Source organism: Petromyzon marinus, chromosome 16 (genome assembly GCF_048934315.1).
Source record: "Petromyzon marinus isolate PM22_M1 ecotype Great Lakes invasive population chromosome 16, UKy_Petmar_22M1.pri1.0, whole genome shotgun sequence".
NCBI classification, from domain to species: domain Eukaryota; kingdom Metazoa; phylum Chordata; class Hyperoartia; order Petromyzontiformes; family Petromyzontidae; genus Petromyzon; species Petromyzon marinus.
In genome coordinates, this window is record NC_133682.1 from 570,787 (window position 1) to 598,097 (window position 27,311).

Genomic DNA, 27,311 nt, shown 5'->3' on the forward strand with positions numbered 1-27,311 from the left:
CGGGGACGGGAAATTAAATCCCGGTGCGCAGGCCTCGCCTGAGATGATCAACCACGCACGTGTCGGACCGCAGTGGGAATCCGGCTCGGAAACAAGAGGGTGGTGCGGGGGGGGGGGGGGTGAGGTTAGAATGCGTGCAGGGGTCTCACTTTGACCTGCTCCGCAATTGGGAGGGCTCTGAAAATGGGGAATCCAGGACGCTTTGAACTTGCGATTTGTAAACGAGGAATTTACGAGCGCACAATTGGTGCCATTCGGCCGCGGGCGTTACGCAAACGCGCGCTTCACGGGGTCCGCGATGGGGACGGCACTCAGCACGGCCGCGCGTTCCCGGCGGGCGCGGTGATGTAACACGGCGGGGGGCGCTCACGGGCGGGGTAGGGGGGTGAGCTGGAGGTGGGGGGCAAGAAGGTGGTACGGGTGTGGTTCAAGAGGAGCACGAACCCAAGCAGACGCGACAACACGGGCTGTTTACCGTCTGTAAAGACACGCACCGTGCGTGTATGGTGAGTGGTAGTGGAGTGTAATCATTGGGGGGTGGTAGTGTGTTGGTTAGCGTGCTACATGCATCATACATCATACATGCCCACCTTGCCAATGCATTATGAAGATCGAGCAGTCATCACGGCCTAAGCGTTTGCTACCACTTCAGCAGTGCAACTCCTCGCCTGAACAGAGTCCCACCATCTGCATTTAGGTATGCTCTAACTCTTTCCCAAAACATCGCCCGTAATATTTATTAATGCTAAGACCACACAGTGGTGTTGATACACTGAGATATGTAACACTCCTGAATCAAAATATCATCTCCATATCCCGTGCGGGAGGAAGACACCGGGGGCATGATCTGGCTAATGTCCTCCACCAACTCGGCATGTGAAAAGGAACGTGGATTTTCCAGCTCCATTTGCAATCGGAGTAAGAGAGCAACTTTCTCTTTTGCATTTCGCCAGTTCCGACTGACATCATGATTTGGCGACAAAGACAAAGCTCCCCCGTATAGCCTCTAACCAACTGTTATGGCAAGTGCTGTTAGCGGGTAGCACCTATTAAGTGTCAACACGGCACACGAGGTGGTGGGTGGCCAACACCCCCCCGATCGCCTCTATCTACCCAGTGGAGATGTTTACACACCGCACCAGGTACGTGTTTAAGGCTGAGTCGACCTCACCACACGCTGGGATACACACGCACACGCCAGCTTTATATTTAACACGCGTGACGTTCCAGCTATAGCAATGAGACCCCAGTCGTCATTCGCAGCGTGAGATCTGACACCATCGCCATGGGCTCAAGTAGGAATAGAACAACACATCGAGGGGAGGAGGATGGGTGAGGAAACTGGGTGGATGGTCATATGTGCAGCTCGACTTCCAATCTGGTTAAAAGGACCAGCAGATTCCAGACACCGTACTGTCAGCGTTGTTTCCCGCTGATCTAACGAACATCGAGGCATTGGTGCTCATCCACTGATTACATCCCCGCAGAGCCAGCTCACAGATACGCAAATCTCTGGGCTCTCTGCTACATGCTGGGAAGAAGCAGCATTGTCCGAAATGTCGCTTATTATAGACTTAGAAATATATAATGTAAGACTCGTCAATGTTATTGACGACTGTGTGAGGGGGGTGATATGGAGTGGGTTCAAAACACCGAGCAGAGCGCCGGGCGGATAAAATGCAACACGTTTTTCTTGTTCGTGTTTTTATGTTTTTGTTTGTTGTGGTTGCACCCGATTCAAGAGCCGAATGGCTCACTGGGCTATACCAAAATAAATAAACTGAAAGCTGAAACTGAAACGTTGGAACAGTAGGAAGCACAGGTGGCGCATCAGCCAGTCATAATCACTCAGTCAAACCATGACACCTGGATCTGTGTCGTGAACTCCTGGACTCAAAGTGCACCTCGCCTGGCACAAGTGTCGTGGTGTTGTATACAACTCTGTATCATCAACTTTGCATCTCTAAATATTTGGGAGGAAAATGAGTGTTGGTTCCCAAAATCCACACACATATAACAAAAGCCGCCACACATATATACACTAAAGACAACACACACATGCACACATCTACCGTACAATGTACACATATATTACACACATGATTACGCAAGCCTTGTCAGTGCAGTGGTCGAGACTAACGCGAGAGTGGCAGTCAAAGGTTGGAAATGTCCCGGAAGACGTTCACACCGTGGAGATGGAGCGGTGAAATGAGCTCGTGTGCAGGGACTCGCGATGATTGTTGGATAGGCTGATTAAGTTGCAAGTGCGATTTCTATTGAACGAAGCGTATGGAGCGGTGGTATATTGAGACTAATCAGAGAAGGGCAGGGTAAGATTTATTGGACTTGCGATGAGAAACAAGAGGCTGAGTTCAGTTCAGTTTATTTTCAGTTCAATAAGTTCAGAGTATGAATGTGATTCTGACAGGGGACATTGGGGGCAATGAGAACCATTGGACGCAACTGGGAGGAGAATCCCCGCCCCACCGATTATCACGGTCGGCCACGTGCGGTGCCAAAGAGGTTGAACATACAACTCGATGATGCAGAGTCGTTGAGGATGCACGAGCTGAGAGGAAGTAAGGCGATGACCGCCGACGTCTTTAAGAAAGGGCGTGGTGGCTCACAGACGTAGAGGGAGAGAAATTGCAATGGGCTCGGTCTGCTGGTGTTCGCGTGCCATATCTGTCGTCCAGCGTAGAGGGCCGTGACATCTCAGAAAGGGCGCCAATTTATCCGTTTAGAAACGGAGTTGCCGTGTGGTAGGTAACCTTTCGCAATCGTGGCAACTGTTTTTTTTGTGTACAAATGCGTCGAAGTCTCTTTACTTATTTACGCACCCCGACGTATTCATTACACATATACACATATAGACTACATGCCCGCGCGTGAACACACGCGCGCGCAATCCCATGTTTGGGAAGCATCGCTGCTGCTTCTGCTATTGCTGCGATTGTGAACACCGCACCACAAAGACAAAGATCCCCGTATAGCCTTAACAGACTTTTGGGGCAAGTGCTGTTAGCAAGCACCGTATGTAGGCTGGCACGCCACACGTAGAGGTCGTGTGTGTCCTGCCCCACGCCCGGCTACCTTTGTCTCTTGAGTAGCAATGTTAATACATCGCACCAGGTACTCATTTTTGCTGAGTTGACCTAGGAGAGGCCCAGGACCGGTTAAAATATTCGTCACTAGCGTTAGCGACAGTCAGAGAGAATCCAACTTGGGTCACCGAGTTGTTAGCACAGCGCGCTAACCACTGCACCACCGCCACCCCCCCTCCCACATACGTGCAACTCCGTTATAACTGTGCGATTCAACCACTCGGCGATTCTTATTTTGGAACCCTTAAAGCGCTGGGGTGGCACGCGTTACGGGGTGTGTTGGAGGGGGGGTGAGGGTCAGCCCCGCAGGTCCCCTTACCCCGTCGGGGCCCCAGAGATCCCCTTTTCCCATAGGGGCCCCCAGGCAGTTGCACGCGGAGATGTCAGCCGCCTCAGCTGCCTGTCAATTATTTACGGCCTTCGCAGTTGTAAATAAACGAAGCGATGCGCGGGGTGCGAGGTGGCACAGCCGCCAACACAAAGCTGCACACTCCACACGCGCGTCAATAGCACCACCGTGGCCTTAAGAGGGAAATATATAACAAGCGACGTTTCGGGTGATGGCCCCTTCTTCAGTTGCACGTATAAATGCGCTGCTAATAATACACACAACACGTATTTCACTAATCGGACGTAAGTAGAGAGGCCAGAGGAGAGACCGTGGACGATTCGAGTTGGAGACAGCACTTCACCCAAGGGGCCAGGTGGTAATTAAGTTAAAAGGGTCATTGCCCGAAACGTCACCTATTATATATTTTAAGGCCACAGTGCAATTGCGTGTTGAATTGTTTTGTTATTACTGCTCGTGCACCACCACTGCTAACGCAGCAATTAACCCCAGAAAACTCGCCGCAATGTCCGACAGCGCTCGCCCCATCGCCCTGCTCATGCCGAACGCGGTCACACGGCTCGCCCCACAATACAACAGCGCCAGCCCCTTAACACTACCACACTGCCCCGTCCCACTCGCCCTGCACCACTCGCCCTGCACAACTCGCCCCGCCCCACTCGCCCCGCACCACTCGCCCTGCACCACTCGCCCCGTCCCACTCGCCCTGCACCACTCGCCCTGTCCCACTCGCCCTGCACCACTCGCCCCGTCCCACTCGCCCTGCACAACTCGCCCCGTCCCACTCGCCCCGTCCCACTCGCCCTGCACCACTCGCCCCGTCCCACTCGCCCCGTCCCACTCGCCCCGTCCCACTCGCCCTGCACCACTCGCCCTGTCCCACTCGCCCCGTCCCACTCGCCCTGCACCACTCGCCCCGCACCACTCGCGCCCCGCACCACTCGCCCCGTCCCACTCGCCCCGTCCCACTCGCCCCGTCCCACTCGCCCTGTCCCACTCGCCCCGCACCAGTCGCCCTGCACCACTCAGCCTCACAATACCGTGACGTTCATCATATCTCGAGCCCATAACCCTCCTATAGCCCTGCACCGCACGCAGCCAGGCCGAGAGTTCTCCCCTCCCCGGCCACCGCGGGAGGAGGAGGCGCAGTGAAGGTGAATATGAGAGTGGAAGCGGAGGGGGGGGGGGTATTAATGGCCGTGGGGTGCTGAGACAATCGAGGATGCGAAGATATCGATTTCTAGGCGGGGGTGGGGAGCGGGGGTAGGGGGGTGGGGGGAGGGCCGCGTGGAGACACAGCGAGGGGTGAGCGGCGAGCGAGCGAGCGGGGGTTGGGGATCGAGCGCGAGTCTCTCCGAGCCCTGCGCTCCCCGAGCCGGGCTCCGTGCTGCCTGAGCCGGTAATGATTTCAATATTATTTAATTATTATTTCATTAGTATTATTTAATTAGTATCATTTCATTATTATTACTACATTTAACCCCTCTCTGCCAAAAGCAGCGACTCAATGACAGAACCGGGAAAAGGAGTTGGGCTCGGTTCCATTCCCCTGCTCTGCGCGCTCTGCCAGGGGCGAGATGCGGCCTCTCCTCTCGAGGGAACGGACGCGCTCCCCCCTCCCCCTCCTCCCTTCTCCCCCCGCCTCCCCCCTGCACGAAGCTCGTAGCCCCGCGGCTCCCGTCTCAGATTCAACCGCGTCAAGCAAAACGGGTCCTGCACTCTCCCCCTCACCAACCTCCCCCCCCCTCCAATCTCCACCCCACAGACTCAACTCGGCGATAGCTTTGGCACACGTAACGCTGGGTGTGAGCGCAGTAAGACTGGGGGGGGGGGGGGCTGTCTGAGCACACACGCCGTGTCCGTGGTAAGGAGACACCTGGTCCTTGTGGCGCAGTCTCCGCCACCGCGCCCCTCTCCTTCTCCCTCTCGTTTGGTTTCTCCGCCGCGGAGCGAAGAGCGACCCGCGGCCACGTCTCGCACGCGTCCGATTTCAGCGCCCGAGTGCCAAAACACCTTAAATATAGCGGCGATAGCCTGGCACTGGCGGCCACGGCCTGGAGGGGCGGTGTGGACTCCTCGCGAGGAACATGGGGAGTACGGCCCCCACCCTCTATCCCCCAACGCCCCCCACCCCCGCCGAGTCACCCTGAGTGTAGACTTAGATACTCCCTGAGATTCATCCAAATGTCTAGATCACATCGACCAAATAATTTAACCATCAAATGTCTCTACCCAACAACTCATCCGCCAAGGCCTTCGTCCCACACCATTCAGTTCCACCGCACTGATCCACCATCAAATCTCTCACCCACATTCTCACTCATCCCCCAAATCACTCATTCACATTGTTTTTCGTTCACCAGCTTCCGTATCCACAAATTCCGTAATCGACCAAACCACTCACCCATCAAACCAAACCACTCACCCACCAAACCACTCACCCACCAAACCACTCACCCACCAAACTACTCACCCACCAAACCACTCATCGACTGCACACCTCTACCGAACATAGCCCCACACCCCCCATTCTTTGTCTTTTTTTCATGGTCGCTCATCCGTAACGGGGACATGGGGTTCATTTCTGAATCGTAGCGAGTAATTTTAAAACGCGTATTGTTCTCTCATATAGCGCGTTGCGCCCGGAGCACTCAGGAGCTCGACTTTCACCGCGACATTCCATCGGGTCTTCAACGTGCGGCGCTCTACAACGACGCGCTTTGGTATTTCCCCTGTGGTGGCATTCTGGGTGATACTCCAGAGTGTACTTGTTCACAACACTGCCCTCCCAACCAACCACACCGCTACCCACTTCTGCTCCCCCTGAACCCCTGGATTCGCCTCGCCAATCTTTTATGATGTTGAGATGACAAATATTTACGCGGCTCCACGCTGCCGCATTTCTATTTAACTGTAATGGCAGTCGCGGTGTTTATTTGGGGTATTTTACGCAGAGGGCGCCGGTGTGCGTGGGGAGTGGGGAGCGGTAGTGTAGCGGTAAGCGCGCTGCGCTACGGACCTGACGACCCGAGTTTGATTCCTGCTCACGGCCATCACCAGTGACGATTATCTGAAACGGTCCTGGGCCTCCTCTAGGTCGACTCAACCTCAAATGAGTACCTGCTGTGATGTGTAAACATCGCCACTAGAGAGACAAAGGCGGCCGGGCATGGTGTTGACCACCCACCCCCTCGTGCGCCGTGCCGGCCTTCACAGGTGCCCGCTAACAGCACTTGCTCCTATAGTCTGTTACAGGCTATACGGGGGCTCTTTGTATTTGTGTGTGTTTACATGCCGTGTTTGCTGTGCGCGTGAACGCCACGCCTCGAAGTGGTCGCACCGCGCTGTTTGTTTGGGGCGGCCGGCAGCGTTAATTTACGAGTCGCCCACGACGCAGCGGAAATCGCTCACGTCCCATCGATTCACCCCTTCCTCTCTCTCGCTCGACCTTACCGATTGACCTGTCAAAATTCACCTGCATAATTGACCGAATGACCTTGTTGATTGACCTCACGTATTGACCGGTCCTACCCGATCCTATTATTTCAGTTCAGTTTTCAGTTTATTTATTTTGGTATAACCCTGTGAGCCATTCGGCTCTTGAATCGGGTGCAACCACAACAAAAAAAAAACAAAAACACGATCAAGAAAACATCTTAAAGTGACTATGTGACTATGCAAACAAAAAATCCATGAAAAAACAGCAAAATATTCCTGAAATAAGCACCGTACACCAACGCTGTGTACAAAAAAATCCCAGTGGGATGCAAGTCAAACAACAACAACCACAAGAAAACTTAGATTAAGGCCATCAGTCCAACTCCGTACTACAACAAAACAAACATGTCCAAACCAAAAAACGTTTTCGAAATCACCAAAAAATAAAGCCATAATTGCCACGTAACAGTGATCATAGGGACTGTGACCGAATTTTTACAATAAACTACATAAATAATATGTAACACCAAATCCTAGAGCCATAGCTGGCTGCATGAGTTACTCCACAACAACAGAAGCATCAGTCGGAGTATCAAATTTTTCAATGCACCTTTAAGATCAGCACGCTAAATCAAAATACAGATAATACTTTGCAGCGTCATCCGGAGCGAAACATTTTATTTTATTTTACGCCAATGAATAGCAGTGGCAGCTAGGGATGTACAACTCGTCTAGAACAGTTTTGAGAGAAGATCTCATTGGTAGCGATTTAAGTTGCAGTTTATTGGCAATAGCATTCCAGACCCTGGGGGCATCAATAGCAAAGGCCCTTTCTCCAGTTTTTGTACGGCAATAGGGAATGTGAAGCTGGTAAATGAGCGAAGACCTGAGGTCAAATTTGTTCTTTGAAACAAAGAGGAGATCCAGCAGGTAGTCTGCGGATTTTTTTGTGAGTACATCGTGCATAAATAAGATCTGGTGCACAAGCCGTCGAACATTACGAGATGTTAAGTTTGACCCAATGTAGAGATCACAGTGGTGAGTCCTATATGGGCAGTTCAATGTAAATCTTAAGGCCGAGTGATAGATGGAATCAAGCTTCTTCAGTGCAGTACTTGGGGCTGATTTATACACGATGTCACAGTAGTCAAGCAGAGGCAGTATGTTAGCTTTTATCAATTCCAAACGGAAAATTGGGGGGAAGCAGTGCTTGTGTCGATACAGAAAACCAATTTTTATTTTTTGTCTTTTTACCAATATAATTATGGCATATCTCCCCACGCATGGGGTGTGTTCAGCCTTTCCTGCTCCTCGTGTTTGACCGAATGACCTAATCGATTGAGCTTGTTGATTGACCTATGTGATTGGACCTGACTCGTGACTCAGTGACACGGGCACGGAGACGGTGACGAGATGAGGATCACTATTCGCACGTCGTTGGCATTTCGGAGCGTTCAATCAACGCCTTCAATGCCACCGCCTCTCGCTTGCAGGTCTCCCACCTCTCTTGCGACACTGAGCCTTGGAGTCACGTGGGATGTCCGTGAGAAACTGCTGTGCAGCGCCTTACATATTGTAGAATTATGATTATTGGCCTAATAATAATTGCAATAATCGAAAGAAGATGGGAGACCGTGAATATTTAGAATTTATTTGGCGTTTTATCAAAATGTGAAATTGTCTCTGAGCGAGAGTGACCACTCTGCGGGCTTGGACGGGGCATGCGGGGCATGGCGATGATGATAACAACAACAGCAAGCGAAGGTCGTCGATGTTATTGACAGGGCGCCCGTCAGGCCAGGGCGTCTCAGAGTGCTCCACGCGCCATACAACGCAATTGATGGCATTCGCTTAACGTAAGAAGGGGTGAAGCATAGCTTCAGGGGCGTGAGGACGGAGCCCCCCTACACCAAAATTCGAGCCCCCTACCCAAAAAGCCTTACCACCATCGCACCACCTCCTTTCCACGACCCCCCTCCCCGCCTGATGCTGGAGCAGTGCACGGGGTGGGGCGTCTGGGATCTGGAGCAAGTCCCGAGTTCCGTGCGCACGGGGAGAGGGATGAGGGGGCTGGAGTGGGGGGTGGTGTCGCGCGGATTGCGGAGCGATTACCCCCGCGCGCGCGTCCCACAAACGCCGAGTGACACCGCTCAGACGCGGCAGATGGCCGCGCTTCAACACAAATAAAGCGTAAGGCGATCCGCGGCGGCTCTCATCGGCCCGTGTGAACAGCCTTGGGCGACGTTACAATTGCGCAACTGCGGGTGTTGCCCGGGCGGAGTTCGGAAATCCCGAGCCCGACTCCTGCGGTCTCGACCCCCGCGATGTTCGCACAGGAGCCTCGAGCCCGCTTAGCCGGGTGGCGGAGGCACTGACGACGCGCGCTGCTGCCGCCACGACCGCTACCGCCCACCACACCTCCCGGGGTCGCGCCGCCTTTGATCAGAGTTGATACTCGCGGTTGCCCGATCGCAGAAACCATTTAGGGTCCGTTTAAGGTCGAAAGCGCAAAGCGGCCAGCGACTAAGGGCCCCACAAGGTAATAGAACACACCCATTGCGCGTTTGTTTTCATTTTGAGCGAGGTTGTAGGAACAAACACAACAACCACACAGACGATGGCAGCGGAGTTCCAAAAGTGGAGGAGCAGTGCGATGGGGAGACGGGGGAGGAGAGGTGTGGTGGTGGTTGTTGTTGTTTTATTCCTGAAATGTGGCAGTTGAACGCAGTGCGGCGAGGGAGGGAAACCGGCGATCTGATCGAAGCTGCCTGCTGCGGCCCCAAATCGCGCCCATGCCCCACTCCCTCCCTCCCTCGCCGGCTCGCGTTTGTCTGGCGGTGGCAGCACCTGCCCGAGTCGTCGCCATGGCAGGCTCCCACCTCCTCCTTCTCTTCTTCTTCCTCCACCTCCTCCTCGAGGCTTGTCCGCCACGCCGCGCTCACGCTTTGATCATCAAACACGGTCCCCGATCCTGGGCTGCCTTTGGTACGGACCGCGACATCAATCAGCGAACACTCGCGCGCATTATTATTACTTACTGCTGATTAAAATAATCTGCATTACACGCGAAAGCAAGCTCGGGTGGGGGTTGTGATGTTGGGGGAGGGGGTTTGGGGGGGCATTGGGGGGAGGGTGGGATCTGAGGTAATGAAATGGCAGAGGCGCGCGCACCCGCTCGGCCGGATCTGCAATGCCCCGATAAGCTGCTGAATGGTAGAATGTAATTAAACCCAATCCAATTAAAACAGCGTCTCCGCTTTCTGCCTATGCAAACAGCTTCTGCGTGGCAATAACTAAGCCCTTAATAAAAGTGCTCATCCCTCCGTGGGGCGCAGATTAAACAAACTTCAATAAATACCCCGCGTCCCGCGACAAATGCGAGATGCGTTGTGACGGGGTATCCGCTCTACTCGGCGCAGACCGCGAAGTCCAAATAGCCACCGACTCGCACACAAAGACAAGGGTTGGCCTGCTGACGACATGCCCGGCCGCCTTTATCTCCCCAGTGTTGATGTTTACCATACACAGCACCAGGTTAGCCATTGAAGGCTGAGTCGACCTAGAGGAGGCCCGGGACAGGATTCAGACATTCACTGCCACTGTTATTGGTGGTCCTAGGTGGAAATCGGGTCACGGGGTGCGTTGCGCCGTGCATACGCGAACCACCGCGCCACCGTTCCCCTCCGACACTCACGCACGGACCCACACAGGCACGAGGACTCTCACTCACAACAACAGCAACAACAACAAACAACAGCAGGCGCCATTCGCCACTTAGTGGCGGTGACATCACCACGGCTCCTGTGCCAGGTCAAGTGCACTTTGAGGCCACGTGATGTGTCGAAGTATCGCTGACAGGAGGTCACGGGACAGATCCAGGTGTCTCAACACACACATGAAATCGAACATACATGCCTACACACGTGCACCATTGACGGATCTAGAAACTTCCCAAAAGGGAGCAATTGGGGGGTCGGTCCAGTAATGGCAATCATTTAATTCGGGCCGTCCACATTAATAATGAAAACATTCAATGTATGCCCTCTGGTAAATATTAATACAAATACCAATTTTTGGGGTCTCAATGGAGGGCGGGGTGGTGGGGGAGGGTGGGCGATCGATGCTCTGCCCCCTCGACACGAACTCACCGAGATGATCTTCAACTCACGGACTACTTAAATCACACACACGAGCAAAGACAAAGAGCCCCCGTATAGCCTGTAACAAACTGTAGGGGCAAGTGCTGTTAGCGAGCACCTATGAAAGCCAGAACGGCACACTAGAGTAGGTGGCCAGTGGCGATGTTTACACATCGTACCAAGTACTCATTTGAGACTGAGTCGACCTAGGGGAGGCCCAGGACGAGTTTAGATAATTGTCACCGATGTTTCCCCCGAGCGGGAATCGAACTCGGGTCGCCAGGTTCGTAGCGCAGCGCGCTAACCGTTGCACTACCGCTCCCCACACTTACACACACACACGTACTCTCTCCGACACAATCACTCTCACACACTCACTCGCACTGTCAGTCACGCGCACACTCGCACTGTCACACACAATCGCACTGTCACACACACGCACACGCGCACTGTCACACACACACTCGCACTGTCACACATACCACGCACACTCGCACTGTCACACACACGCATACTCGCACTGTCACACACACTCGCACTGTCACACACACGCATACTCGCACTGTCACACACACTCATACTCGCACTGTCACACACACTCGCACTGTCACACGCACACTCGCACTGTCACACCCACGCACACTCGCACTGTCACACACACACTCGCACTGTCACACACACACACACACTGTCACACACACACACTGTCACACACACACACACTGTCACACACTCGCACTGTCACACACACACTGTCACACACACACACACTGTCACACACACACACACTGTCACACACACTCGCACTGTCACACACACGCGAGCGTCGACACGCGAGCGCAAAAACTCACACACTCATAAACAAGGCGCGCACACAGCCACGCGCACGCACACACGCACACAAAAGCACGCACACACGCACACACATACACACAAACGCACGCACAACCCATTTACAATTCTAATGAGGAACAAAAAGACATTTTACTCCCCGATAAAATCCGAGTAATGCGCCGGCCTGGAAAGGACAAGTATTCTCTGGCGGGCGCCGGCGCTCAGAAATTTAATAAAACACGCAACGCTTGACTGGCCTTTCTAATTACAATCCATCAATTCTGCGGCAGGACAGCGCTTCTAAAGAGACGTATTAAATGAGAAACTCCCGAACGCAAATCTATCATCTCTTCAATTACGCGGCCCTTTCACTGCTCTCTGAGAGCCCCGTGCCGCTGGCGTCAAGGGCAGTCGTCCGGTCGCGGTAAGGGGGAGGGGGGCCTGTGTGTGTGTGTACTGTGTGTGTACTGTGTGTGTACTGTGTGTGTGTACTGTGTGTGTGTACTGTGTGTGTGTGTACTGTGTGTGTGTGTACTGTGTGTGTGTACTGCGTCTGTGTGTGTACTGTGTGTGTGTACTGCGTCTGTGTGTGTACTGCGTCTCTGTGTACTGCGTCTGTGTGTGTGTACCGTGTCTGTGTGTGTACTGCGTCTGTGTATGTACTGCGTCTGTGTGTGTACCGCGTCTGTGTGTGTACTGCATCTGTGTGTGTACTGCGTCTGTGTATGTGTCTGTGTACTGCGTCTGTGTGTGTGTACTGCGTCTGTGTGTGTACTGCGTGTGTGTGTGTGTACTGCGTCTGTGTGTGTACTGTGTGTGTGTGTGCCGCGTCTGTGTGTGTACTGCGTCTGTGTGTGTACCGCGTCTGTGTGTGTACTGCGTCTGTGTGTGTGTACCGTGCCTGTGTGTGTACTGCTTGTGTGTGTACTGCGCCTGTGTGTACTGCGTCTGTGTGTGTACTGCGTCTGTGTGTGTGTCCTGCGTCTGTGTGTCTCTGTGTACTGCGTCTGTGTGTGTACTGCGTCTGTGTGTGTGTCCTGCGTCTGTGCGTCTCTGTGTGTACTGCGTCTGTGTGTGTGTACTGCGTATGTGTGTGTACCGCGTCTGTGTGTCTCTGTGTGTACTGCGTCTCTGTGTGTACTGCGTATGTGTGTGTGTACCGCGTCTGTGTACTGCGTCTGTATGTATACTGCGTCTGTGTCTCTGTGTGTACTGCGTCTGTGTGTGTACCGCGCCTGTGTGTGTACTGCGTCTGTGTGTCTCTGTGTACTGCGTCTGTGTGTGTGTACTGCGTCTGTGTGTCTCTGTGTACTGCGTCTGTGTGTGTGTACCGCGTCTGTGTGTGTACTGCGTCTGTGTGTGTGTGTGTGTGTACCGTGTCTGTGTGTATCTGTGTGTACTGCGTCGGTGTGTGTCTCTGTGTGTACTGCGTCGGTGTGTGTCTCTGTTTGTACTGCGTCGGTGTGTCTCTGTGTGTACTGCGTCGATGTGTGTCTGCGAGTGGGTGGAGTGGGGAGCGGTAGCGTAGGGGTCAGCGCGCTGAATTACGAACCCGGCCACCCGAGTGACGATTATTTGAACCGATTCTAGGCCTCCCCTTGGTCAACTCAGCCTAAAATGAGCACCTGGTGAGGTGTGTAAACATTGCCACTGGGGAGACAAAGGCGGCCGGGCGTGGCGCTGGACACCCACCCCCTCGTGTGCCGCGGGGACCTTCAAAGGTGCTCGCCAACAGCGCTTGCCCCAACAGTCTGTTAAGCCTATACGGGGGACCTTTGTCTTTACGTCGCAGTAGGAGGAGCTCCCAGATTCACGAGTCACGGGTGTCGCGCACAAGGACGCGGAAGAAACGGAATCAATTTGTTTGGACTCACGATGGGGGGGGGGTGCAGCGGTTTCTCCTCGGGCCGCACGTGATCCGGCTGATTGATGAGCCGGCTGATTGATTAATTATATTATTTATTTATCAGCGATCATTGAAGAGTCACGGCGCAACCGGCCCCGTCCAAGTCTGGAAAAAGCGCGGGGTGGGTGGACGGGGGGGCGGTGCAATGGAGAAGAAGTGGGGGGGGGATGCAAGTGTGGGGTGGGGGGCTGTCGTGAGAGCCGCTGCCACGCCATGAGTAATCGTCTGTTTGTCCCAACTCTCGGAGAAAGGTTGAACCCAAAGCGTTCACTTTTCCGAGGCCCCGCGTGCGAATTTAATTACGGGAGCCGCACCACCCCTCCCCTCACCCCCTCTCCCACCATCCACCCCACCCCCGCTCCTCCCCCCCCACCAGCATCTCCACTCTGTCTCGATCTATCCATCTCTCTCCCCGTGTCCCACCACCCCCCATCTTTGTCACGTCGCACCCCTCCGATCTATCCCCCCGTGTGTGTCCAGCGACAGGCCAAGCAACATCTGCGGGGGTGTAAACAGGGCGCTTACCAAGAGCCGCTTAGCAGGATGGGTCCGCTCTCTCTCGCTTAGCGGGATGGGTCCGCTCTCTCTCGCCCTCAGCGTCACACCCAACCGGGAGGCGAATGACTTGGTCCACTGACGATAATGACGACGTGGACTGTGCGTGTGTGTGTGAGTGATTAGCGGGATGTCGGAGCGTTATTCTGACCCTGTCGGAATGTCATTTTCTTATCCTAAACACGATATCGATCGGACAAAAACTCGGAATGAATATCAATGTCACAACCAGGGTGGTGGGTTTCAGGGTGGTGGGTTTCAGGGTGGTGGGTTTCAGGGTGGTGGGTGTCAGGGTGGTGGGTTTCAGGGTGGTGGGTTTCAGGGTGGTGGGTTTCAGAGTGGTGGGTTTCAGGGTGGTGGGTTTCAGGGTGGTGGGTGTCAGGGTGGTGGGTGTCAGGGTGATGGGTGTCAGGGTGATGGGTTTAAGGGTGGTGGGTTTCAGAGTGGTGGGTATTCAGGGTGGTGGGTGTCAGGGTGGTGGGTTTAAGGGTGGTGGGTTTCAGGGTGGTGGGTTTCAGGGTGGTGGGTGTCAGGGTGGTGGGTTTCAGAGTGGTGGGTATTCAGGGTGGTGGGTGTCAGGGTGGTGGGTTTCAGGGTGGTGGGTTTCAGAGTGGTGAGGTTTAAGGGTGGTGGGTGTCAGGGTGGTGGGTGTCAGGGTGGTGGGTTTGAGGGTGGTGGGTTTCAGAGTGGTGGGAGCTGGAGCCGGGGCTGGCCTCCACCGCCTCCTCCCCTGGACCCGCCAGTTACCCAACTTCTCGTCCGTGGTGTCTGCTCTCTCAAATGGTAGAACGGCATCTGTATTTCCACAGACTCTACAGACTGCGTGCTAAATCTCAGCTTCCTAGTCCTTCTCAGAAGGTATACATAAGTCAGTTACGATTCTCCGTATGAATTACGCCAAGTTAACGTTTCGGGCAATGGCTCTCTATAAGATGGTCTCCAACATTCGTTTTGTATCTACAGTATATATTTATTTTTGCGGCGATGTTAATGTCAGACGTGAGTGCCCTGTGTTCGTGGAGAGCGGTGGCGCAATGGTTAGCAAACCGCACGACGAACCAGGCCACCCAAGTTCACGACCAATAATGGTGGAGAAAATTTGAACCGGTTCTGAGCGGCCCCTTAGATCGACTCAGCCATACATGAGTGCCTGGTGCCGTGGGCAGGAAACATCAGCACTGGGGATACAAAGGCGGTCGGGCGTAGTGTGTGCCATTTCGGCCTGCATAGGTGCTACTCGCTAACAACACTTACCCGAAGCAGCATGTTAAAGGCTATACGGGGGATCTTTGTCTTTGTTTGTGCACGTTCGTGTACTTATTAACTCACAACACGCCGAAACACCTTACAAAAGCGCAAAATATTCGCCCATAACACCGTGGCCTCAAACAAAGGAAAGCGATGTACAATAGGCGACGTTTCGGGAAATAGCCCGTCGTCTTAGCACTTAGATCAGCACAGACGGACCAATCACAGGAGGCGTCTCTCTGAATCAATTGACGCGCACGATATGTCAACGATGGCACACACACAGACAGATATAAACACTCGATCGCCCGTAACGTTACGGAGACTGCCATGGGAAAGGACTCTTAGCGAGCACCTATTATAGCAGGCACGGCACATTAGGAGCCGGTCGCGCTGCTGTCTCTCCCAACGATGTTTTTTCTTCCACTTCTTTCAAATGGTACCAGCAAACGAATTCAAGGCTGAGCCGACCTTGGGGAGGTTGGGGAGCGTGGGGGGTGACGGGATATGTTCAGGTACCACGTGGCACTGGTGTTTGCCGTAGCCGGGACTCGAACCCAGGTCTTCGCACACAGTGATTCATCTTGTGGTGATTTTTTCTTCAAAAACAAATATTCACTCAATATCTATGACTATGAAAATGGAGCATTGCCCCAAACGTCGCCTATAGATACATTTGTTATATTTCTTTTTGGGCTCCGGTATCATTATTAGTATTGACTCGAGGCGTGTATTTGTTGTTATTGCTGGCTGTGCCTGTGTGCTACTATCAAGGCAGTAACTGCCAAGGCAGTAGCAGCATAGCAACATTTTGCTTTTATTGCGGTTTTTTGCATTTAATCTATTCCCGAAAATAAACACAATCATAAAAATAGTTATTAGAAGTATTTACGTTTTTCACGTGGAGGAACAGATACGGAAATGAAGTAGGTTGTCTGCTGATCGATTGAGTGTTATACATTCTCCAGAACGCCGCTGATTGTTATTTTGTGTTGCATATCATGGAGTTGTTCGGTCAACTCGGACCGTTGTCTAACAGAGAGGGCCCTTGCCTTTACACATTTGATGGTTCAACCAGCATTGGTCCAAGTGAGCCTAACTGCTGATGAGACTCTAAATGTCAAAACCAGCCCTTGCCTATACAAATTTGGCTGTTCAACCAGCATTGGTCCAAGCGAGCATGCCTGCTGATGAGACGCTGAAAGTCAAAATCAGTCCTTGCCTATACACATCTGGCGGTTCAACCAACATTGGTCTAAGCGAGAGCCTGTCGATGAGACTCTGAATGTCGCGAAACCGGCCCAGAGTTGTGCTTAAATAGAACGAATCCTGCTGTAATACCACTCCCAGAAGGAAGCGGAGTGCGGCTGATGGGATGTGTAAAACAATAGTTTTGTTTGCGTATCGTGGGGTGATAAATGTGAAGGAGGCGTTGTGTCTGCTTGTGTCCATTGTGCCGCGAACACAAACGGCTCGACGGGCCGAGTCCCCGACGCGCAACACAGCGAGAGGCAGGGTCGTAGCCCTCGAGGGCCGAACACCGCGACCCCCATCTCCCCTGTTCAGCAGCCCCCCCCCCCCAGGTCCTGCAGGATCCCTCCTCCCCTCGCTCTCTTCTCCCCGCTCGCTGCACCCCCGCGGGACGGGCGGTCTAATTAGGAGGCGCGCGAGCGTCGGGCATGCTGAGAGCGAGCTGAGAGCGAGCATCCCATAACGAAGCTCTAATTCATTTGGGCGTGTTATTTTTAAATTACGTGGAATGCTCCTGACATTTAGATTAATTTGATTGTCTGAGTCTCCCACGACACGTCCGTGCAGCTAAACACTCCCGCTCTTCACAAACATCCATCTCATCACCCCCACCCACCCTCACCTCACCACCCTCCCCCACCATCACTCCCTCCCCCACCGCCTCCCTCGCTCAGCGTTGACAAGCAGATGAGCTACAGACTCCCCCCCCCTACACGGGAGAGTAACTTCACCACGGATATTATGTGTACATCACCACCATCATCGCCATCATTATAAATACTCCTCTGTGTGCAACTGCGGCTACATACTCCCAAATCATGGACCACAGAACTTCGCATAGCCCCACATATACACGTGAAAGCGGTGGGTGAGTGAGTGAGTGAATGGGTGAGTGACTATGCGCGTGAGTGGGTGGGTGGGTGCGTAGGTGGGTAAGTGAGTGAGTGGTTGAATGAATGGGTGGGTGAGAGGCAGAGTGAGTGGGTGAGTTAGTGGGTAGGACAGTGAGTGGGTGGATGAGTGGGTGAGTGAGTAAGTAGGTGGGTGAGAGGGTAAGTGGTTGTATCTGCAACTCACCAACTCTCAGCAATTGAACGGGCAAATCACACGGAACGTATTCTGCAAGAGCTGCTCTTCATTGGCCACACGAAATCAATTAGTCAACCAACCACCGTCATGCGAGATCAAGGACTCCGACAAACTGTGAAAGCAGTGAGATGCAAACCATGAGGCGTGCAATATCACTGATGACTGCTCAACAAAACACGCGGTGGAGCGAGCGAGCGTGCTCCACCCAGCTGCTACCCTGGATGCTGCTGTGGAATGGCCACATCTTCCTGGTCAGCTCCTTCCACGCTGACGTCTCACAGAACACGCAGCTCGCAAGGTCTGGCGGAGCGCGGGCGCGCGCGTGTCACGGAGCCCGAGAAGAGCCGAGAGGAGCGCTCAGATGAACCGCGGGCGCGCGTTTCCGTGCACGGGCGGACTGCGACTCCAGCGCGGCTTAGGGGGGGCATGGGAGGCGGGGGGGGGTGAGGCGGAAGGCGGAGGAGGTATGACGAATTGGGGAACCGAATCTCAACTTATCCGACGGCGGGAGGTAGCGAAGACCCCCCCCCACCTCCCCATTCACGAACTCTTTGTAGCGACCCCGTGTGACCCCCCCTCCTCAGAGCTAGTGAATTGAACCGTGATACAGGCGCTAATGCTCTATCACGCGCTCCTGTGAATCATGATAGACTGGATGGATGCATGAAAGAGAGGATAAAGGAATGAATGATCGAATGAATGAATTAGCGAATAGATGGATTAGCGAGTGAGTGAATACAGATGACGGTGGCGTTTGTTGCATGAGCGTCTCACAGCCGTTATCAGTGGCGCCGCTGTGACAATGAAAGGCGTCTGGTTTGGGGGGGGGTCACAGTGGAAGGGGTGCGGGCGGACAGCCGTGCGTGTTGTTGGGTCCAGGGGGCTGGGGACGTCCCGGGGCCCCTCGCGACGTAGAAATGTGTCGTCAATTAACGGCGCTGTCGCAAATTAACCCGCGACCAGTCGCGCCTGTTTGCTCATCAAAGCGACTTTCAAAACGTCTTCGAGGCGTCGCGTTGAGAGACAAAGGCGCGCGTGTTTCCGCTACGAGAATGCGCGCTGCTTGCTCCGGGCAAGGCTCGTTTCAGTGACGGAGCCCTTCCCCATCCTCCTCCTCCTGCCCCCCCCCCGTCCCCATAGCCCCCACAGCCCCCACAGCCCCTCCCGTCCACCCCCACCTCGCAATAGCGGCCGAGCCCCCGGGTCGCTGATGGAGGCGCGCGGGACGCGCAGTCGACGACGCAGAGAAAAGAAAACGCGACCCACGATGAACAACAACGCCGCAGCCAATCAGAATCGCCCGTGGAGGCACACGGGTGGTGTGCGGGGGGGGGGTAATAATGGGCGCGACAGAACCAAGTATGGGGAGCAAGGGGAGACGACGGCCAGAGTTGGCGCTCGGGGTACAGAGGGGTTGAAGTTGCCGATTGGTTGCAGAATTCTTTTTCTGAACTCCAGACATGACCAACACCCCCCCCCCCCCACCTTGCCCTGCCCACCAGACCCTCGATGGCCCCCGACTCCTTCATCCCATGCGCCCTCCCCGCTACTCCCATCCACAGCCCTCCTCCACCCGAAGCTCCTTCCTCTGCCTCGCGTCCGAATTATCAGCAGTGCTGCACAGACCACGCGTCGAACCTGCCCCGAGCGGGTATCATTCATACTCGATGGGGGGCCCAATAAGCATAGCAAAGTAATACAATCTTGACATGAAAGGTGCTGAGTCTCAAGACTAATTTCCAGGCGAGTCCTGCCCTGGAATGAGGGCCCCGATGATTGTATAACGAGTTGGGGCTGTTCTTGCTTCGTGTGGGAGGTGAGCGGAGCACTCGGAGAAAACCGCCCACGCGTTCGATGGGGATAAAACAAATCAAATGTCTGCACAGATAGGTGCGTGAGCCCGCTCGCTCTACTCGCCACCGCATGGTCACTCACCCAGCCCTAGCGCGTTTGGGAGTTTCAAAATCCCTACATGATCCACCAACCCCACCCATCTCACGCTGCATCCTCCACCCTCGCGCACACACCTTAAAACCCCCAACCCACACACCTTCCACACGCACACACACACCTCTCACTCCCCGAACGCACCCTCGCCGTACACACAAAAATCCCCCGTAAAGCCTTAACTGACTGTTGTGGCAAGTGCTGTTAGCGATCACCTATGAAGGCTAGCACGGCACTCGAGGGGGTGAGTGACCAGTCCCACGCCCGGCCGCATTTGTCACCCTAGGCTCAGGGTTCAAATAATAGTCGCTGGCGTTGGTCGTGAGCGGGAATCGAACTTACTTCGCCAGATTCGGAGCGCAGCGTTCTAACCGCTGCGCCACCGCTCCCCCCACGCGCACACAGCTCTCACCCCTACTACGCCCCGCACGTACCCTCGGCGCCCGCACACCCCACCACGCACAACCCGAGTCCCGTCCGTCACCTGGCGCTCGTGCAGTCACGGTAGAGGGTCTCGAAGTCGCGGCGCGACAGCAGCTTGCAGCGGTTCACGCCGGGCTGAATGGCTCCGAGTCCGCGCAGCACCCGCACCTGCTCCACGTTGCACACGAGCGGCGCAATGTGCAGGCGCTTGAGCTTCGTGTAGACGGTGTGCAGCCCCCCTACCAGCGTCTTGAGGAAGAGCTCGAACGCCTGCGGCAGGCACAGCATCTCCTGGCCGTGCACCGTGAAGGCGGCCACGCGCGCCCCGTGCACCTCCACCAGGCGACACTCGTTGTGCGCCGGGGTGTTCTCCACGGGAGACGGAGACGCGTAGCCGCTGCGGGGCTCGACGCGGGGCGGGCACGAAGCCCCCAGGGGCCCGAGGGGACCCAGGGGACCCAGGGGACCGAGGGAACCGAGCGGTCCCGTGGGGCACGCGGGCCCGAGTTCCAAGCGCAGCACGGGGGCGTGCGCGGCACGCGGCGCGGGGCTGCATCCGCTCTCGGGCTCCAGGCGCGGCGGGCCCTCTCTGCTCTCGCCGCCGCCGCCGCACGGCACCTCGGGCCCTCCAGGGCTGCTCGCGCCGCTGCCGCTGCTGCTGTTGCTGCTGCAACCACCGCCGCTGCTGTCATCGCCGCCTCCTCTTCCGCCACCGCCGCCACTGCCTCCGCCGCTCCCGCACGACGCTGCTGCTGCTGCTGCTGCTGCTGCTGCTGCGGGGGGCAGGAGCGACGGGCGGGACCCGTCCGCGCTGCTCCCCGGAGAGACGACGAGGGAGCGCGTCGGCGACGCGGCGGAGGCGACGGCGATGAGCGGCGGCGCTCCGGACCCGGCCACGACGGCCCCGGCCACGACGGCTCCTGCCAAGGCCACGGCCAGCTCCCGCGCCTCCATGAGCGTCTTCCTCTGCTGGGCGCTTCTCACCTCATGCCCGCGACGCGATCCGCTCGGCGGGCCGCGCTGGCGTCAGTGTCCGCGCGGCCGCGCTGCCGCCCGTGTTTGTCTCCCCGCGCGCGGCCGGGCGGGGCGGGGCGATGCTTATCGCGCGCCCTCTCCCGGGACGGAAATAAACACGCGCGCTGCGCTCTCCGCGCCGCGTTCCCCCTGCTTTCCCGGCCCGCGTAATTGACTTGTCCTGGATATTTCCGGCATCAAACAATGGGCGAAACCACGGACGCGACGAGACGCGGCGGGGCGCCCGGGGGGCCCAGATTGCGCTGCTCCTGCTGCCGTTGTTGCCCCCCACCCCGAAACTCCTGCCTCGTGCCGCGACTCCGCGTACGCGACCTCCGTTGGCTCCGTGCACCTGCGGGTGCCGCGGAGCTCGGAGCCCGAGGGTGTCGTGGGAGAGTGAGCGGCGGGTGGCGGCGCGTGGCCGCGTCGCCCCCTCCCCCCCCGCCGCTTGGCGCTGCGCGTTCCTGACCAAAAATAGCGCGGGCCCCACGGTCGCCCGCGCTCTCGCGAGCGGAGTGACCGCCCCGAGTGACCGTTCCAGGCCGGGCGCTGTCGCGCGTGAGCAACGCGTACGCGGCACACGCGCGCTTTGTGTACCGCTCAGGGGGGCGAGTGCCCCCACCACCCACTCCCTCCCATCTGCCCCCCCCGTACGGCCATCCCCCCGCCTGCGGGCAGGTGCGCGCTTGAGAACGATGATTGTGTTGTTAAGGAGGAGGCGAATATATGTGGCCACAGCCCACGTCGAGGTTATGCATTGAGAGAACACTGCTTCGGCCTCTTACTTGAGCGCTGCCCCCCCCCTCACCCCCCTCAAACTAAAGCCGTGAGGAAGCAATATCCCCTCGCTGTCTGTGCGCCCAGGACTCGCGTTGCGTGTGGCGCCTCCAGATCATAACAAGGGCCCTGGAATTAGCTGCCAGTCTCAACTCCAACGAAAATACAAACGGTGTGAGACACGTGGTATTTGTCATTCGGTCCACCACGTGGTGTCACCACCAAGGATCTCGCCCAGACCCGGAAGAACGTTACTGCTGTCCGAACGGAGTCCAAGGGGAACAACGCAGACGTCCAGAATAAACACCTCTTTATTCCAGACCAACACATCATTGCACCTCTTCCTGGCTTTGATATTTCTCCTCCTCGAAGACACTGGTGTAACCATCACATACATCAGGACATCAACGGCAGACCGATGCCCACATCTCCATGAACGAAAACTTAAAGACACAAGCCACAGTTATTCGATTGTCGCCATGCAACCCAAACTATGGACCACAACAGCCAACCCACTGTAGTCTGCGCTGCTTCGACGGAGGAGAAACAGCAAAACTACACTGACTCTCTCCTGAAGCACTCTCGTGGTGACCAGCAGCCCTCAGGCTCGCGTGGCCACGCGGGTCAGATTTATTCCGTGAGTTTGAGAAATACTTGGGAAACTCCTCCCCGCCTCCTCATTCTCCGTCTCAGCCTTCTCCCCGTGCACACGGTGACCTCAGGCTTGGCGCCAGGTCCCAGGGGCCCCCCACCGCTGTGGAGGTGACACGCGCCGAGCTCCGCGCGTCCACGCCGCGCCCTCTGCCGTGCCGTGCCGAGGTCGCCGCGCGTCTCCCGCGAAGACGAAGCGCGGAGATCGCCTCGTGTGTGTGAGAGAGATTTCGTTGCTTCGTCTACTGGGAGGATGGTCCTCTCGGGCGCGTTCTGTTCTCTGGCTGCCACTCCGTTATTAATGTGGACCATCGTCCATCCTCTCTTCTAGCTACGAGGTGGTGCTGCCTCTAAACCCGTTTGCTTTTTTTAGCAGTTTGAATGACATCAGTTTGACTTGTGACAGAACTGTGAACTATGAACATACCCCCCCATGATCGTAACCAATTATATTAAAGATTAAATGATGGTATTCCATTCCTGCGATGGATGGCAGCAACCAGTTCAGCAGCTGAATGCAAATGTCCAAGCGTGCAGCTGGCCACGAGGAGATGGCTTCAGCAGTGGGTTGCATGGCCACAGTCGCAGTGGCCTAACTTTCCATTGAAAGGCATTTGGCTCGGGTGCGGAGTGGATTATTGCATCGCATGGACAGTTGAGAGAAGGCAACCGCTCGGGGAGACCTTCATCCAGCAGTCGATAGATCATGGCTTATTTACGCCCTCTATCTTACGAGGGCAGGGGAGGGGGCTGTAAGCTCACCACCTTTACCTAGAGCTCGTGGAGGCCGCTGAATGGCGCGCGTCGCTTGAGGAGAGATCCTGGGGACCTCCCGGGACCTCGAGCCTGGGTAAGCTGTCTCTACCCCCCGCTATCGCGCCCCGCCACGCTGCTACTATCGCCGAGTCTGCATCTACCAAAAGCCACAAGGTGCACGACTCAGCCGACACGTTTCATTGATAACACCTTTATTATTGTTGTTATTCGAATGGGAAATCAAGCGGTAAAAATTTACGCAAACAGAAAAAAAATCCACACGAGTTTTTGAGGCTTTGTCTTCATAACCTTCTCCTCCTCATAATCTCGAAACGAGAGTAGAGGCGCGCGCGGAACCCGCTTCGCTCTCACTGCCATCCCGCGCAACACACACACAGGAAGCACACACACAGGCAGAACACACACACGCAGCACATATACGCAGCGCACACACGCAGCACACACACGAAACACACACACAGCACACACGCAGCACTCCCACACAGGCAGCACACATACACACGCAGCACACACGCAGCACACACACACACGCAGCACACACACGCAGCACACACAGCACATATACATGCGCGCGTACACACATAGCATACACACAAGCAGCACACAGACAGCGTACACACACACACGCGCAGGTACGCAAACACGCAACATACGCAGCGCACGCATACACGCAGCACACACACACATGCAGCGTACACGCACGCGCACATAAACACGCGCACACGTAAACACAAACGCACACGAGTGCGCGCACATGGCCACATACACACGCGTGCAAACACACGCCAACCACACACATGAACACGCGCGTAGCATAGACAAATAATAATAATACTACTAATAAATACTCCCGAGGCGCGGGTTCGCAGGTGCGGGGCGCGAGGATAGCGCGAGACGAGGGAGACGGAGAAAGTGAGAGACAGGGGCTCCGTGGCGAGCAGCACCACCAGCACCACCAGCAGCACCACCACCACCTGCAGCGCCGCCAGCACCTCCAGCACCACCAGCAGCACCACCACCACCACAAGCAACGCCTCCAGCACCACCTGCAGCGCCGCCAGCACCTCCAGCACCACCAGCAGCACCACCACCACCACAAGCAACGCCTCCAGCACCACCAGCACCACCAGCAGCACCACCACCACCTGCAGCGCCGCCAGCACCTCCAGCACCACCAGCAGCACCACCACCACCACCTGCAGCGCCGCCAGCACCTCCAGCACCACCAGCAGCACCAGCAGTACCAGCAGCACAAGCACCTGCAGCGCCACCAGCACCTCCAGTACTACCAGCACTACCATCACAACCAGCACTACCAGCACAACCAGCACTATCAGGACCAGCAGCCCCAGCAGCCCCACCAGGGCCACTAGCACGACCAGCACTACCAGCACCAGCAGCACCAGCACGACCAGCACTACCAGCACTACCAGCACCGCCAGCCCCACCAGGGCCACTAGCACGACTAGCACTACCAGCACCAGCAGCACCACCAGAACCACCAGCAGCACCACCAGCCCTACCCGCATCAGCAGCACCAGCAGTGCACTGCGCTACGAACTCGGGTCGCCGATTCCCGCTCACTGACAACATCAGTGACGATTATCTGAACCGTTTCTGAGCTTCCCCTATGTCGACTCAAATGAGTACCTGATGCCGTGTGTAAACAGCACCACTGGGGAGACAAAGGCGGCCGGGCGTGGTGTTGGCCACCAATGCCCTCGTGTGCCGTGCCGGTCTTCATAGGTGCTTGCTAACAGCACTTGCCCCAAAAAATATTTCAAAGCATGCCTTGGAGCATCTTTGTCTTTGCGTGTGGGAGTGTGACTGTGTGTGTGCAAAGCGAAGCGGTGGTGCAGTGGTTAACGCAATGCGGCGACCTCGGTTCGCTTGTAGACCACGGATAACATCAGTGGCAGGTGATGACAGAATCCGTCAAGGTGATTCCCCTAAGTCGACTCAACCTCAAAAGAGTACCGGGTGCGGTATATACATCAGCTCTGGTGATGATGGCCACACCACTCCCTCGAGCGCTGTCCAGGCCTGAATGGGTGCTCGCCAAAAGCACTTGCCACAAAAGTCTGTGTAGGCTATACAGTGACCTTTATCTCTTTCTCTTTTTGTGTGTCAATGAACGAATATCAAAGACAAAGATCCTCCGTACAGACTTTAACGCACTGTCGGGGAAAGTGCTGTTAGCGAGCACCTATTAAGGCCCGAACGGCGTGCGAACGGGATGGTCTGGTCATCATAACGCCCGACCGCCTTCCCAATGCTGATGTTTGACACACCGGACCAGTCGAGCCTAAGGCCCCTGGTTCAATCACTCGCCGCTGCTGTCACAGGCATGGCCCGGAAGGAATCGCACTTACTCTCTTGTTCTTTCGTTGAAGTCACGTAGATAGAAAAAAATAATAAAAGAGAACACGACGTTTCGGTTGCAACACAAGCGTCGTGTTCTCCTTTATTATTTGTTCTATCTACGTGACTTTACCAAAAGAACCAAAGAATATGGATTTCTGCAGTCACAAAAGCTTCAAATCAAGACTGAATCGAACTTAGATCGCTGGGCTCATTGGCACACATTGCTCTTGTGACCAAGGGGCGGCTTCCGCTCATTCGCCCACGGGTCGGCTTTCTGGTCGGTGCCGTCAGCCTCTATCCACTGCTGATGTGTTAGATGAGTGTCTGCTAATTAAACCCGTTATTTGCTGCGTGATGGATGGGGAAAGAGGGTTCGTTTAAGCCCTGCACTCTGTTAATTAAATAATTGCCTCCGATTAATCACAACGCTTCATCCACCGTAGCTGCTAAACCACCGAGAACCCGTCTTAAACAGCGGTAAATATGTTTTGTTATCTTATGACACTTATTATATCATCAGAATTGTCTTCCAACGCGTCTGACCAGCATGGAAGAGTCGACCGCACTACCCGATCGAGATCATTCCTTGCTGTAGGAAGACTTCTTCAGCCAGCAGGCGCTTGAGCGAGCACTTGCAGGGCTGCGCTTACACCTCCACTGCGTGTGTTTTCCAGGAGCAGGTTGGTCATCGCACACCGTCGTTATTGCTCTGCCGAACATTGGGCTACTCGAGCACGGATGGAGATGGAGGCAGGTGGAGATGGAGCTAGGTGGAGGCGGATTAGGTGGAGATGGAGCCACGTGGAGATGTACCAGGTGGAGATGAGCCAGGCGTAGATGGGCCAGGAGGAACCGAGTGAAGCTCTGACGGCACTGGATGAAGTGGAGCTTTAGCCAGGTCAAGGAGAGGGTCTGGTAAAGGTGGATCTGGTTCAGCTGGAGCTGGATCAGCTGGACCTGGATCGGCTGGAGCTGGATTAGCTGGATCCGCTGGAGCTGGATCAGGTGGAGCTGAATCGAGGGCCGGGTTCAGGTGAGATCCCCGCTCGTCACACGGCCGTGGGTTTCCCGGCTGCGGGTCAGGGAGGGGGGGGGGTCACAGCAGCGGCGTGAGTGGAGCCTCTCCCACGCGCGTCTTCACTTAGCACGCAGGGAAGCTCCTCGGAGTCTCAAGACTCCTTGTCACGAGGGTGCTGCTACGTTGGCATGATTGGCCAATTCCATTGTTTAACAATGAGGATTGCTTCGATTCGTGTCGGAAGAAAACCGGAATGCCCGGAGAAAAGCAACCGCCTAAGCGAGGGGTATCTCACTCCGATAGTATTGCTGCTGCTGTTGCATTGGCAGTGGTGGACTAACGACACGTCAACACGCTCAGCAATAACGCTCTATGTGTGGCGTGAAAAATAAAAACATTGGGTACGTTTTGGCCAATGACTCTCTTC

At 55.5% G+C, this 27,311-nt stretch overlaps 2 protein-coding genes across 6 annotated transcripts in view; both read right to left on the reverse strand.

Moving 5' to 3' along the window:
* The window catches only part of LOC116943026 (dachshund homolog 1-like), a 65,847-nt gene extending 43,981 nt beyond the window's left edge, over nt 1-21,866 (reverse strand). The window contains exon 1 of one of the 2 annotated variants that reach the window (XM_032955629.2): nt 20,345-21,866. In XM_032955629.2, the coding sequence (XP_032811520.2) occupies nt 20,345-21,237 (893 nt within the window). In that variant the 5' untranslated portion in view covers nt 21,238-21,866. The remainder of the gene's footprint in view (nt 1-20,344) is intronic. The other variant, XM_032955628.2, reaches the window with a different exon arrangement.
* Nucleotides 21,867-23,676: 1,810 nt separating this feature from the next.
* The window catches only part of LOC116943023 (uncharacterized), a 45,479-nt gene continuing 41,844 nt past the window's right edge, over nt 23,677-27,311 (reverse strand). For 3 of the 4 annotated variants that reach the window (XM_076067382.1, XM_076067383.1, XM_076067381.1), the window contains one exon: nt 23,677-26,938. In XM_076067382.1, coding sequence (XP_075923497.1) covers nt 26,648-26,938 — 291 coding nt within the window. In that variant the 3' untranslated portion in view covers nt 23,677-26,647. The remainder of the gene's footprint in view (nt 26,939-27,311) is intronic. The other variant, XM_032955621.2, reaches the window with a different exon arrangement.